Source organism: Macrotis lagotis, chromosome 4 (assembly GCF_037893015.1).
Source record: "Macrotis lagotis isolate mMagLag1 chromosome 4, bilby.v1.9.chrom.fasta, whole genome shotgun sequence".
Classification (NCBI taxonomy): Eukaryota; Metazoa; Chordata; class Mammalia; order Peramelemorphia; family Peramelidae; genus Macrotis; species Macrotis lagotis.
The window spans coordinates 171,926,767-171,941,908 of record NC_133661.1 but is presented as its reverse complement, the minus strand read 5'-3'; the positions used below and the strand labels follow the sequence as shown (position 1 = coordinate 171,941,908).

The 15,142-nt window shown below is 39.1% G+C and overlaps 1 protein-coding gene and 1 long non-coding RNA gene across 3 annotated transcripts in view; one reads left to right on the top strand and one right to left on the bottom strand.

Moving 5' to 3' along the window:
• Positions 1–15,142, bottom strand: part of GNB5 (G protein subunit beta 5) — a 66,994-nt gene that overhangs the window by 48,420 nt on the left and 3,432 nt on the right. The window contains exon 2 of one of the 2 annotated variants that reach the window (XM_074234666.1): positions 11,563–11,674. In XM_074234666.1, coding sequence (XP_074090767.1) covers positions 11,563–11,674 — 112 coding nt within the window. Of the gene's footprint in view, positions 1–11,562; positions 11,773–15,142 lie in introns of those variants that run through there. The other variant, XM_074234665.1, reaches the window with a different exon arrangement.
• The window catches only part of LOC141521777 (uncharacterized), a 44,799-nt gene continuing 41,525 nt past the window's right edge, over positions 11,869–15,142 (top strand). Inside the window, exon 1 of the long non-coding RNA XR_012478059.1 lies at positions 11,869–13,843. This is a non-coding gene — a long non-coding RNA (uncharacterized LOC141521777). The remainder of the gene's footprint in view (positions 13,844–15,142) is intronic.

The window sequence follows — 15,142 nt, the reverse complement described above, 5'->3', positions numbered from 1 at the left end:
ATTTGCTCAAGATCAGATAACTAGGAAGTCCCCAAGGGCAGATCTGCACTCAGATTCTTCTGATTCTAGGGTCTGGTGCTCTGTTCAGTCTGTTCTATTTCCTTTCCTCTTTATAGAAAAATAAGGCTGAATTTGATGTAGGACACTTTGTACTAAAGGAGATTTGCACTTGCTCTGTGACTTACAGGCCACAAGAACTGCATGGGGATGCTATGAGGGGGTGATTTGCCCAGGTTGCAAAACCAGAATATGGCAGTAGACCTTGAACCCAGGCCTTCCTGACACAGGTCAGCTCTCTATGCACTAGGCCAAACTGACTTTTTCAATTTGTGTAAAATATGCACAAATAATTGTAATACAATTTAGAAAAGGTTTCCTATATAAGAAAAGTCAAAATAGCATGTCCTGAGAACCTGGGAGGGGAATGAATCCTTTTAAGCTGAAGAGATCTGAGAAGGAGGTGGCAGAAGCAAAACTGAGCCTTGAAGGAGAGAAGGATGTCAGTGGGACATTGCAGGATTACCATGGGAGGGAACAGAGATGGATAGGAATGTCAAGGCAAGAGTCTTGGGGAATGCCCACACTTAGGAAGTGGAAAAAGACTAAGAGCCACAAAAAGAGGTGACAGAAAGATATTTACACAGATTGCTTTTCAATTACATCTCATTCTCTCAGTTGCCTTGATTTGATTCATTAAGTACAAACTGTACAATGTAATAAAAAAATGAAGCTGCCCTTGACACTTGAATTGACTAGAACACCCAAACTGGAACAAATCAATATACAGAAGGACTGACATGGAAGAATCCAACGTTCTAACATTTCAAGCACAAGCTCTTAACAGGAACAAGACCCTGGTTTTGTACCTAAGGTGTCAGATGGGGGTTTGATGAATCTGTGATGTTAGAAATAGATATTTCCAGAAGTCATGGCAGGTTTTGGTGAAAAGTAAGGTTTTTGCATTGCTTTAATCTGGCAAGATTTCACTTCAGAGGAAATTGTGTTCACAGGAAACTGAGGTACAGGTTAAATCTCTCAATTTGTCAGTTATGGTGCTTCTAAAAATATCTCCAGTTTTCCAAAATAGTTTCTGTCACATTCAAGGAAAATACCTTGCTCTGGATCAAGCTGGTATTTTGACTGAATCACTTTTGGGCATAACCCAATATGTATTCTGTTATTCAGGAATTTATATAACTTGATAGTATAATAATATAAATAATAATAATGATAATAGTAATAAACATGTTTATAGTGCTTTCAGGTTTGCAAACACTTTGCAAATATTTTAGCCTCACAACAATTTGGTAATGTAAGTCTATTATTATTCAATTTTACAGCTGAGGAAACTGAGGCAAACAGATGTTAAGTTACTTTTCCAGAGTCATACATCTAACAAATGTTTGAGATCAATTTGAAATGTTTGAGATCAAGTTGAATCAATCCAACTCTTTATCTGTGACATCACTTGGATGCAGATACAAAAAAGAGGACATCAGGACAGATATATCATAGTCTCATAGATTTAGAGTTAGAAGAGCTTAACAAATTCTCTGGTCTAACCCCCTCATTTTAAAGAGGAGAAAACATGCTCAGCGAACTGAGATCATTTGCCTGCTCAAGGTCACATAGGTTGTGTTCAATCCTGTTCAACTCTTCATGACCCCATTTGGGGTTTTCTTGGCAAAGATACTGGAGGGGTTTGCCATTTCTTTCTCTAGTTCATTTTAAGATGAGGAAACTGAGGCAGAGTTAAGGGACTTGTCCAGGGTCACACAACTAAGTAGGTGAGCCTATATTTGAACTTCTGATGATGAATCTTCCTGACTTCAGGACCAGTTTTCTGTCTACCATACCACCCAGTAAGTAAGAGGCAAACTCGGGTACCTGTTCCTTCAATCTAGCATTCTTTCCACTGTACCAAAAGGCTTCCCTTTCATAGATTTGACCATATTTAAAAGCAGGGATAGTCATTTGTATGTGTTTTTTCATTCCAGCTTTATCATGCCAGCTTCCACTGCTTCTAAATTTTTGTATCCCAATGTCCAGTGCAATGCCTTATATAGAAAAATTGAAAGCCTGGATGAGAGAATTCAGGGACAAAGAATGCTGCTTCCTTCAAAAGTCCCAGAATTACCCCACAAAAAAATTCTGCTGGTACTTGTTAGTTAACAGTATTGTTGTATTCAGTTATATCCAACTCTTTTGTGACTCCATTTGGGGTTTTCTTGACAAAGATACTGGAGCATTTGCTGTTTTCTTCTCCATTGTTAGCTAACAGTATCAACTCACTCTAGGCTTTGTGGAAGGCTTTCCTTTCAACATCCTTTTGAGAGGAAACTCAAGTTCTGGGAGGTGTTGGTAATTGTCCCCTTCAACCCACTTGAATCCTGTGATTTGTTTTTTTGGTTGTTTGTTTTGCATATGAGACTTTAATGTCTTAAAGGTTAGAAAAGATCCTTGGGATCATTCTCTAGCAAAATGCTCTTGATTTACAGTAAAGAAAGTGAAGTCAAGGGAGGTTAAAGTAATTTCCCTGACTACTATTTTTTGTATCCTCTGCACTTAGCACATTTCATGGACCATAAAAGGTGCTAAATAAATATTGATTGATTGATCAACTGATATGACTAATATAGTTAGCTAGTAATCAGACAAGAACTAAGATTTAGGTTTCCTGACTCCCAACCCAGGAATACTTTTCCCTGCATCATTTGAACTAAACCTCAAAGTATGCAGACAAAAAAGAGGAGAAAAAAGCCCATCTGGGCTATGAGTGAGTTATTAGATATTCCTCACTGGACACATGGACTGTTGTATATTAGTCAACAAACTTTTTTTTTAAAAGCATTTACTGTAAGATAATGCTCTAAGAATTGGAAAAGCTAAGGAAAGGGGTAGAAATCCCTGCCCTAAAGGGGTTTACTTTCTAATGGGGAAGACCACATGTAAATAATTAAATCTAAACAAGTTTAACCTGACTAGATGAAGCTAATTTGAAAGAAGGTACTAGTAGCAGCTGGGATTGAGGGGGGGGGGGAAGGAGGGGGAAAGGAAAGATCTGCTTCAAAAAAGACAAGATAAACCTTGAATAAATCTAGGTAACTAAGAGGGAGAAGTGAAAGCGAGGGCTTTTCCCTTCCTAGAGAACCTGTGCCCTGAGAATTGTTTGCTGCCAGAGAATGAGATGGAGTGTACAGGGATATTTGTCATAACCTTGGAATTGCTTTCATTCTCAACTTTGTTGTCACTGAAGCCACAAACACTGGTGTGTAACAATAGTATCCTCTGTCCAGTGAATGATTATGTTTTTTGAGAATAATCTCAAATTATTTCTACAACCTCCCCAATATATGTATGCATACATACATAGCTAACTCAAACCTAACTACTTACCTACATACCAATATACCTACTTACCTACCCATATACAATATATATATATATACACACATACATATATATCTATATTCCTACCCACATATATACTTACCTATCTACATACATACATAAATATAATATATATACACCTACATACATACCTTTCTACGTACGTATCTACATAGAGGGTATTGCAAAATTGAGATTTAATAATTTGGGGGACATTCTCTTTATATTCTTATTTCTCTTTTCCCCATAAGATTTATTATTCTGTTCTAAAAGTAGATCAGATTAATCTGGGAAGACTCTTTACAAACACATGCACATTCTTACCCAGGATCTACCATGAAAAAAACACCCTCAATTCTTTCTCCCTCTTTGTCAGCATTTTTCCTAGGCATAAACACTTTCCCTCTGCCGTGTTACACTGGACACAGAAAGATTAGTTCTTCAAAAATATTGAATCTCAGGGGCAGCTAGGTGGTGCAGTGGATAGAGCACCACCCTGGTGTCAGGAATACCTGAGTTCAAATGTGACCTCGGACACTTAATAATTACCTAGCTGTGTGACCTTGGGCAAGCCACTTAACCCCATTTGCCTTGCAAAAAAAAAATATTGAATCTCAGCCCTGCTATTTTTTTCCTCTGCTATCCTGTAAGTACCCTTGGACAAATCACTTAATATCTCTATACCTTGTTCTTCCTTTTTCTGGAGAGCTTTCTCAAATTACAAATTGGTGATAATAATATTCATTACATAATCTGTCTTAACAGGGTTAAGTCAAAGATCAAATGAAATGATATAGATAAGTAAATTGGAAAAATGCTTTTTCAATGTAACCTATTAGGGCCATAGTTGTGGTGCTGTAAGAGCCTCAGAGACTGGTTCAGTCCAATTCCATGACTTACTGATGAAGGAACTGAGGCCCAGCAAAGTTAAGTAAGCTAGCCAAGATCACACAGCCAGTGTCAGATGAAGGGTTTGAATGTAGCACATCTGTCTAGAACTAGGACTCTTTTTCTGCTCTATGAGATCCTATATGGGATGTTCGTTAACAGATTGCTCCTTGCAGTTTACTAAAACTATGTATGCATTTTTTGCAATTAATATGCACTTTGAAAGGGAATTTCCACATATGTAAAGGAACTTACTTATTGGTCCTATGCCTGGGTTGTGAGTGTTTTTTTTAAAGCTTTTCAAACAGATCTGGCAACCATAGCTCCCTTCTGAAATGCAAATGACAACTTAAAGTCTGGTAATTATCTGTATTCTCATAGGAGTTTTTGTGTGTGTGTGTGTGTCTTTTCTAATTTAAATAGCCACATAACAATATGTGCTGTTTGAACATGAAGACATTAAGTGTCCTGCTCACAATCTGAGATTACTCCTCCTCCCTCCCACCCCAAGAAAATGTTCACATTCAACATTGTTCTTTAAATTCTAAAATAGAAAGACCTGATTCATCAACTAAAACAGAAACTCCTCATGTACTGAAAGTGAGAATGCATGCCAACCATTACTTATTTTTCCCAGAATATTTTTTCCCTTCCTACTGACATATCATTTTGAATTCAAATTCTTTAATTTCTAACAAATCCCAAAGTTTTGTGCAAATACACCTAATTCCTTTGAATTAAAGGAGTTAAAAAAACACAAGGAAAGAATGAATATAAATGACATTATCTATGCATACTACATATACATCTATATCTATATATCATAGTTTTGATTAACTAAGCAACTGCTTTTTTTTTCTTTTTGGGTAGTGGCCTCCTGATGGATTACCCTTCTGGAAACCATCTTTTTTTTTTTTTAAAAGACAAATAAACCATAAGCCCAAATGACCAGAATCTTGAATAAATGATTCCATACAAAGATATTTAGTATTTACTTAACCTCTTTATCTTACTCTTTTCCTCCTCCCTCCATCTCAGAATGGCTGACTTACCTTCTAACCAAATTGCCTTCACTTTACCCTTGATCTCCTTTCCCTTTATCCCTCCTTTCTCATTCATTTTCAATCTCTTCCTCTTTGCTGGATCTTTTCCTTATGCCTATAACCCCAATCAAATATCTTGAATCCTAAAACCTTAAATTTGTTTTCTCCTCATGGAAACTCCTTTTTCCTCTTGCTTTGTTAAATTTGGCATTAGAGTATCTATCCCAACTTTTCAAACTGCTCTCTCCCCAAAATCACCAGTGAGTTTAAATAAATTGGTCTTTTCAAAAATTTAAGAACATTCAATACTAAATATATTCTTTCTTCCCTTGGTTTCTAAAACTCTTCTCTCATTTCCCTTCCTGTTTATCTGAATGAAGCATGACAGAGAATGGGGAAAGAAAGCATGGTGAATATTTGGATGAAAATCAGTCTACAGAGAAAAGTAAGTTATTGTCTTGGAATTGTACCCTATAGGTCAGTGGCATCAAATATAGAGAACCAAATTAAAATGTAATTGGGCAGTATTTTGTAAAATGAATAAAAATGCAATGGAACATAAGTATTGTTAATATGTGGTTTTCTAAGTCAATAGGCAGGGATCCTTATGTATGGTTTAGTGACTACCCACCTCTTTTCCATTTGAGTTTGATACCACTTCTACAGACTACTAGAACAGAAAAAGGAAATGCATGAGAGGCTTGTGTTATACATATGTATATCACAATATAATAAATATATATTATATATGTGTATATCACAAGTCCTCATGGAGCTATAATAGAGGAATCTCTCGATTTTCAGAGTAAGTGATGGGGGAGCTTAAATTATGTAGACATCAATTGCCAAAAGCTGAATCACTAATAATTCCTTGGCTTGCATTAATAATAATTTCATCTTTCAAAAGGTGAAAGAAATGACAAGGGAAATTGACTCTGGATCTAATCGACCAAATTGGTAAAAATGATTGCTTAATCAATTAACAAGCATTTATTAAATACCTACTATATACCAGATATTATATGCTAAATGCTGAAGATGTTGGGAGTGTCCCAGTGCTTGTGACACTCATTTTGAATTTCAATTCTATTAGTACACATTAGTGGGAACATTTCTGGAATGCTTCTGCACTGGGATGCACTTCCTAGGTGGGATTGGGTGGTAGATCTTGATATTAACAAATACATGTAATTTAGGCATTTGCTTCTAAAGACTAACGGGAAGTACCTGAGAAAGTCTCCCAAACAGTCAGAATAAAGTCCTTGGAACTTGGGATGATCAATCATCCCAGGGAGATAGTGAAACAAGAACATGATTGAATAAAGACAAGGACCATCCTACTTAAGGGCAGTTCCTTGAGAATTAGAGGGAGTGTTCCCATGATATATTGGAAGATAAAGGGAAGAAGTCAATTCTGAGACATACAATTATTTTCCTATTTCTTTGGGGATTCTCAGGCTCCATGGAGCTAAGTAGCCAAATTCTGGGTGTAACTAATATCACAGCTATTAAAAGAAGGCACTCAGCTATTCCCACAGTTTCTGTGGAGGGGCTGGGATTAAGGTGGTCAGGACATTTAAGTTGGGTTATCTTCCTGATGTAGAGCAATCTAGCTCATTTTCAATACATTAGGAATGGGCTTGAAGGGGGCAGACTTAAACTATACCTTGTCTCATTTACTCACACTGATCCCACAATCTCCTAAGAAGAGTGCCAAAAACAGAGCAGATGATTATTTTCTGGCCGACTAGGAAGGAAAGTTATGAGGAAAATAGAAGGGAGACTATTCAACTCAGTAGAATAGTGCAGTGTTTAGGACAGGAGTCCTGCAAGGCAATGGCATGGACCAATGTGAGCTAGTACTCATCTCTAGGGAACTCTCTCATAATTCTTTAAGGTGGTGAGACATATATGTGCATGGGGAAGGGAAAAGGGAGATGCTACACCAGTAGGATCCCTGGCTCTCAGAAACGGAATATTTATCAAGTCCCTCAATACTCTTAGAAGATGACTACTGTCACTGTCCCAAACATGAGGAGCATGTTAAAAAGCAAAACATGATAAAATTACCAACTGAAGTTCAGAAGTTGAAAAATTTGGTCTCTAGTTCTGGGTCAAACATTGTGGCATTTTAGAAAAAAACCACTTCATTTCATTTTGTCATATATAAGCAAGACATAAAATGACCTTTGTGGTCCCTTCCAGCTCTGACATTTTAAGGTTCTAATTTAGAGAAGGCCTATTCTTTCTATTAGGATGTTGAAATTAATTAACTCCATTAGGGTTGAAATTAATCTGTTATTTACTGATAATTTTATAATCATGAACTTCACAATGAAAAATATCCTTCAGGGTTTTTTAATATGAAAAATATAAATTTTGAATAAGTATATGGCAGGTGAAATGTTCTAAAAAATATCTAATGTCCTAATTCTCAGTTCTATAGTTCATTGATATATTAATATAAGATTAAATATGTTCTAAAGGCACATAATCCTTTTGAAAAGGCACATTTAATGACAGTTTAAAATGTGGAATTGATGAATTTTACATGTAAAAGGATTAGAGTGGGCATGTTTCCTGGATAAATCAGATATTTTAAACGGAGAAAAAACAGAACTACTTCTTATCTAAGCTTTTTAGTGGACATTTTTTAGAGTTCACATTAATAAATTCAAAAAAGTATTTTTTCCTGGCTGAAATACAACTGTACTGCTGCCAGAATAATCTTTTTTATTTATATATTTGGTTATAGTAGTATATTGTTTTAGAGTTTGAAAAATGCTTGTCATTCTGCTAAAAAAAAATCCTCAATAGTTCCCTACTGTCATCTTTTACCACACAGTCTGACATTTATTTTTAAACTTTATATTACTTTTCATTTTGCTCCACCCAAACTGGACAATACCCTGCTTCCTGAATATGCTTTATAATACTCTATTCTCTATTCATGGAACTTTACCTTTCTTCTCTTAGCCCATTTAATTCCTACCCATTTCAAAAGTTCAACTTTAAAGTTATTCCTACTTATTCTTTTATCAACTTTACCCTCTGCACTCACATAACATTTTATTTTGTGACTAATACATCTGTCATGTAATATCATATAATTATATTGGATAAATTTTATCTAGAAATCAACTTCATGAATGATGGTGGTGGGGTAGTTGCTTTGTCTGAAAGAATCTGTCAATTTAGGTAGATTTAGATGGTGATTGAAGTAGTTTTAGATGGATTTCATTATGAATCAAAAATGTGATAAGGGACCACAAAAGTTAATGAAATCTTAGGCTACATTAAGAAAGAGGGAGAGCCTTGGTCAGGTCACATATATGATCACTGTATTCAGTTCTACATACCAATGTATAGGAAGGACATTGAAAAGGTTGATTGAAATTCAATTTTATTTTTTCAGTTAATGAAAATCTATATTCTCTCCCCTGTCTCACTCCCCTCCCCAACCCAACCAAGAAAGAAAAACAAATTCTCTATTATCTTTGCCAAGAAAACCCCAAATGGGTAGGAGCAGGATGTGAGTGAAACTGAACAAGTATTGTAGACATCATTTATTCCTGATAAAATTTCGAATAAGCTCCTTGAGGGCAGGGATTGCTTTACTTTCTGTGACCTAAGTCTCTTGGTCCAGAGTAAGCTGGTAATAAATGCTTGTTGATTGACTATGGTGAGTCTTGCACTTCCTGCTGGGAAGATATAAAGAACTTCAAAGATTCAGATTATCTCATACAAATGAATACATTGATTTTGTATACTTTTGTATCTCCAGCACTTAACACAATGTCTGTAACATAGGTGCCCACTTAAAAGATGATTTGTTGACTGACTGATCCATGATTGATCCATGTTGACACTGTTCCCACTGATGCAACTCCTCCATAATCTCTCTTCTTATTTGAGTCTTCTATTAATAGGGGATAGCCTACAAAAATGTGACATGTATTGTAAGAGAGAGGAAAAGTTGCATGGAAATTCAGAGGGAGAGGTTAATTTAGCTAGTAGACTCTGGTCATAAAAGACATGGGCTTTGAAGGAGGGTGAGAATTCTGACAAGGAAGATCCTAGATATGAAGAAAAAAATGAGTAAGTTTTCTGAGAAAAGACAGTAGGAACAGGATAATTACCTCAAATATTTGGAAGAGTCTCTCAAGGAAGAGGGACTAGACTTGTTTTGTTTGCAACAAGGGAGTAGAAAGGGCCAAGAGGAAAATTTAGTCCAATTGGTGTGAGAAAAAATTTAACAATATCCAAAAAAAATGCAATATACTACCTTGGTAGGTAGTAAGTTCCCTCTTACTTTTGGTTATAGATTGTATTATTTAGAGCCACTGAGGATCTTTCCAACTAGGACATATTATCAAAATCTTGTAGGTCGTAAAGTCTAGGGGGTTGTTAGGCAAAGGTAAGTGGTCCATTCTCAATGGAGTATTTTCATAGGTTCTTTAGATTTACAAGAAACCTTAGATGTCCTCTTCCTCAACCCCTGGTTTTAAAGATGAGGAAGTTGAGGCCCAGGAATGTTAAATAATTCAATAGGTAGTGGAGCTATACATACACACGTATATTATTCTCGCATAATATATTAGAGAAGGTAATAAGAGATAAGGCTGGAAAGATAAGTAGAAGTCAAGTTGTAAATAATCTTGAATACAGAGCTGAATATTTTATAATTATGGCATTGGGGGCGTACTGTGCTTTCCTGTGTAGAGAAGATGAGATTCTGGCAATGATGTTTTTCTGGAATCACCTTTGGGCAAGTCAGAGGTCAGTTCTGTAACAGCTGCTTTGAACTAATTCTTCATCTTGAAAAGTTGGTAGAAACTATCACCACCCAAAAGGCTTTCCAAATTATGCCAAAAGAGAAAGTGGTAATGTTAAGCTGTTTTATCCAAGAGTCATTTTTAAAAGGTCAGCTAATTGGTTTGTCATAGATGGCCTGTCCTGAATTCTGTTAGTAGTTTCCTGCTTTAACATCTAACAATTCTACAACTTTATTATTTTGAAGCATCTGATTTAGCTTTAAATCAACCAATTTTATATTTCAGAAATTAAGTCCCCCCCCCTGCCCCAAAAGAACAAGACAATTGCAAAAGTGAGTTTCACTATGGTCTATTTTCTTTTTAAAATCAAAAGCAAAGGAAAAAGTCATTGAAAGACTGAAAGGAAAAAAATCAATGCTAAGATGTGTAAGACTGTCACTAGGCAAAGATACCTGTGAGACTGTTATTTTTCCCCTAGGAAAAGAACAAGCATTTCAAATTTTAATCTTTTTAAGTTTAGAATGAATGATAGCAGTGATTTTTGCTTAACTATCTGTGGCACAGTTCTGTGCTTCCAGCACTCTCCAGCCAAACTAGCTGCCCCATAGGGACAATGGTCCCTTCTTTTCCATCTTCCATTTTGTTGCCCTGGTCTTAGGATCAGGAGGACCGGAGTTTGGATCCAGGCTCTGAAGCTTATTAGCTGTGTGTGGCCTTGGGCAAGTCACTTAACCCTGCTTGCTTCATATCCAGGGCCATCTCTAGTCGTCCGGATAGCTCTGGAGGACCCAGATGACTCTGGAGGAGAAAGTGAGGCTGGTCACTTAGCCCAGCACCCCCTCACTCAAATCCAATTCGTGTGCTTGTTGTGGCATCACCTCCCTGTTGTCCTAGTCTTTGAAAATGAAGGACAAATATTATTATTATTATTATTATTATTATTGTTACTATTGTTATTATTGTTACTATCATTGACTATCTATGCTTTAGGGTTAGAGAATGATCAAGTACTGTTGTGATTTGAACCTGGATCAGGACTGATGTGGGGAAGTTTCCAAAGAATTTAGGAGCTCAGAGCCCCTGGTTCAAACCCATTAAAATAGTAGCCCTGCCAGTACAGAGCACCGGCCCTGGAGTCAGGAGGACGTGGGTTCAAATCCGGCCTCAGACACTGAATAATGACCTAGCCGTGCGGCCTTGGGCACCACTTCACCCCAATGCCTGGTTTACACCCACTAGGCCTGCGAGGAGAGGCTGCCCCCGGGCCCCATCCGTGCCAGCTGCGGGCGGTGTTGCCCGCCGCCCCCCGGCCCTTCACTCCCGCCCTGGGTGCGCCCCGCGGGGCGGCGGGGGGCCCGCGCCGGGTCCTCTCCCACGCCCGGGGGCACCGGCCGTGCCCGGCTGCGGGCGGCGCTCTGCCCCCGGGAGCCACACGCGAGACAAGGCCCCCGCGCGCGCGCACTCACGCTCCACGTCGTGCAGCTTGGCCCGCTCCTCCTCCAGCTTGCTCTTCAGGCCCTCGGCCTCGCTCTTCAGGGACGCCAGCGTCTCGTTCTCGTGCAGCCCCTCGGCTGCCATCTTGGCGGGGGGAGGGGAGGAGAAAGGCGGCGGTGAGGGGGCGGGGCTGCGGGCGGCGCGGCGGCTCCCCCTCCTCCCCCTCCTCCCTCCGCCGGCGCCGTGACGCGGCCCGGGGAGCCCGGGGGCGGGGCGCGGGGTGGCCCCGCCCATCCCCGCCCCGCCCCGCGCCGCTATTTGTTGACAACTGTCACACACACCCCCTCCCGTTCCATGTACTTCCGGGGGCACCGAGAACCGCTCCGCCCGCCGGACGGGCCGCTGGGGTCACGGCCGTGAGAAGCGGGTGAAAATAGTGAGTCTGCGCGAAGCAAAAGCGCTGGAGCCTCTCCGAAATAGAGCCGATAACTCGGGAAACAAGAAATTATTACGGGCCCAGCACAGAAGGCCTAAGGCCTTGCCTCTTCCCCAAGGTGACCAGCTCAGGGGGCAGACCGGCCACTGCTACTGGGAGCCTTTCCGGCTGACGCCGATGTTCGGGTAATTGGATTTCGTGTCTAAGAAAATGCTGACGGGATTCCCCCCCCCCCCCCGACCCCCCCAGAAATCACACACGTCTTTCGTGGGGAATACTAAGGATGGGAGGGTTTGGAATGGAATAGGGAGAGAAGGAAACGGGCAAAGCCTCAGATGCCCCAGCTTGGATGGGACGGAGGAAGGAGCTCCAGACTTGCAGTTAGGACGGCCTGGTCACTTAATGGTGTCACCTAAGGAAAGTAAAACTTCACTGGATCTCCTTTTCCTCATCCCTGAAATACGGGAATCAGTCTATCTCTTACATTCCTGAACAGTTCTTAATCCTGCGCCTATAAATTCCAAGAAAGCTAAAACTAACATATCAGGGGACTAGGATCAGAAGGGGAAAAATGAAAGCTAATTTGCTTCAATTTGCCAAAATAACAGTCCAATTCATATAGCAATTTTATTTCTTTTACCAGGGTAAGGTATGCATTGTGTCTTTTGGTACCTGTGATGTTCCTCTCCTTGGGAGAAAAAAAAACTTAATGATTACACATCTCTGTATTGAGGGTCTTCTGACTAATTAATTGCTCTATGAGGTCCCAACTACCTCTAGATCTAAGATCTTCTGTTGTGGAAATATTGATTTTGATAGGTGCAATAATCATAGCTGTTCAGAAGCAGAATGGGATATTTCTGGAGATTATTAGAGATCTAAAGATAGAGGATGGCAGGGAACCTCCAAAATCTGAATATTTCCTTGTCTGATTCACAAGGCTAATTTCTATGGACCTGGAGCTGTTTATCATACTATATGTTTCTTTAGGCCTTTGTATTTCTTTTGACTCTTTATGCAAGTCCCCCCCCTCCATTTTTGTCACCTTCCAGAGAAAAGATGTAGCCTGTGGGGTATGGATTAAACATGATAGATCTGTTTTGATTCACTGATAAAGTTAAAAAAATTATTTAAGGCAATAGGGTTGAGTGACTTACCCAAGGTCACACAGCCAGGCAATGATTAAGTGTCTGAAGTCAGGCTTGAACACAGGTACTCCTGACTTCAGGGCCAGGGCTCTATTCACTTAACCACCTAGCTGCCCCCATTGATAAACTTTTGATGGTGTTTGGATTCCTATTAGGGAGTCTTTAGAGTTTATTAGCTGGCTGGGGGGGGGGTTAGTGGGGGGAATGAGGGAATGATCAGTTTTTAGGAAGACCAATTTGACAACTGAATGGAGAATACACTGGAGTGGAGGGAGATGTGTGTCAGGAGATCAACCAACAGATTTTTCCTCTGAGGAGATTTGACCCTAAAAGTCAAATCCTTGAAAATTCCAGGTTTAACTACTCTGGTATAGAATTTCATTATTTCATGATTACAATAATCTATTAATTAGTCTCCCTGTCACATGTCTTCCTTTATCCCAGTCTATTCTCCCCTCAGTTATCAAACTGATCTCTCTAAAACATGAATCTGATCATTCTCCCTCCATCATTTAATAAACTTTTTTTTCAGTCATTTTCAGTCAAGTTCAACTATTTGGGAATTTTCTTGGCATATATACTGAAATGATTTGCCTTTTCCTTCTCCAGCTCATTTTACAGATGAGGATACTGAGGCAGACAGGATTAATTGATTTGCCCAGGGTCATACAGCTAGTAGGTATCTGAGGCCAGCTTATAACTCAGAAAAATGAATCATCCTGATTCCAGGTATGAATTCTTTCTGCTTTGATAAATTTAGCTGCCCTAATAAACTCTAGCGGCTCCATAATAGGGATCCTCTAAAATCAAATATAAAATCCATTATTTGACTTTCACAGCCCTTCTTAAACTGGTCCTTTCTACCTTTCAGTGATAGTATGCCCTCTCTTTTCCCTCCTCAATACTCCTAGAACCAGTGATACTGTCCTAACCATTCCTTGAATATTATTCCATCTCTTTGTCTCTGAGCTTGTCCATTGCCTGTGCCCACCTGTTGGGAGTTCCTCTGTCTGTCTGTCTGTCTGTTTGTCTCTCTCTCTCTCTGTATCTCTCCCTCCCTAACCTCCTTCCACTTCATTCAAATCTCAACTCAAATCTTAACTACTTCAAGAAGCCCCTTCCCAGTTTTGTTTAACCTTAGTGCCTTTCCTTTGAATTTACCACTCACTCTCTTTATCCCCTCTCTATTTTGTTTGCACATAGTTGTTTTTGTATTGTTTCCTCTATTAGAGTTTGAGCTCCTTGAGACCAGGGACTTTTCTTTGTTTACCAGTGCCTGACACATAGTAGATAATAAATGCTAGTTAAAGGACTGACTAGTAATATTTTAGAACTTCTAGGACTTAAGTGGGTATTTTTTTTCTAGGTAGGGAGGCACATCTAATCTTGTAAATCTACTCACATAGGGAGTAATTTAAAGAAGGCCATTCTAATTGGGGGCCTTCTTTTGCTCAGGGAGTCAATGACTTTTCCAGAATTGGAAGACACTTATGGCCCTGTTTAAAAAAAAAAATCTGTTTGCATAGCTGCTAGAGATTCTTCAGTGTTGTTAAGCAAATTTTTACTGAGCCAATCTCTAACCCAGGTGGAATAGAGGAGGCCAGAGCTATAGTTCAGTAAAGAATATATACATGATCATCAGGGAAAAGGGATGGGGAAGATGGACCATAGAACAATCAGATTTGGGACTTGAGTGTTCTAAGGACATGCCCACTCTCCAGGACAATGCAATTATATCAGCTGTGACCATCCAAGTATTCCATTATTCTTGGGTACAGTACAATTTATACTGATTCAGTTCACTTGACACAGGCAAAAGAATGCAAGTCTTAAAAGGATGAAAGCACATCACTCTTGCTACTTTGTTTTCACTGTTTTCCCAGACCAGAGTCTCTGCCTGTGAAAGGGATTTCTAGAAACTGAATTATTATTGTTATTAAACTCATTACAGATATCAATATACAAATCATAATTCTCTTCACATTATTCTAGAATAAAGCTTATTTTGGGGAGAGGCAGAATATGATG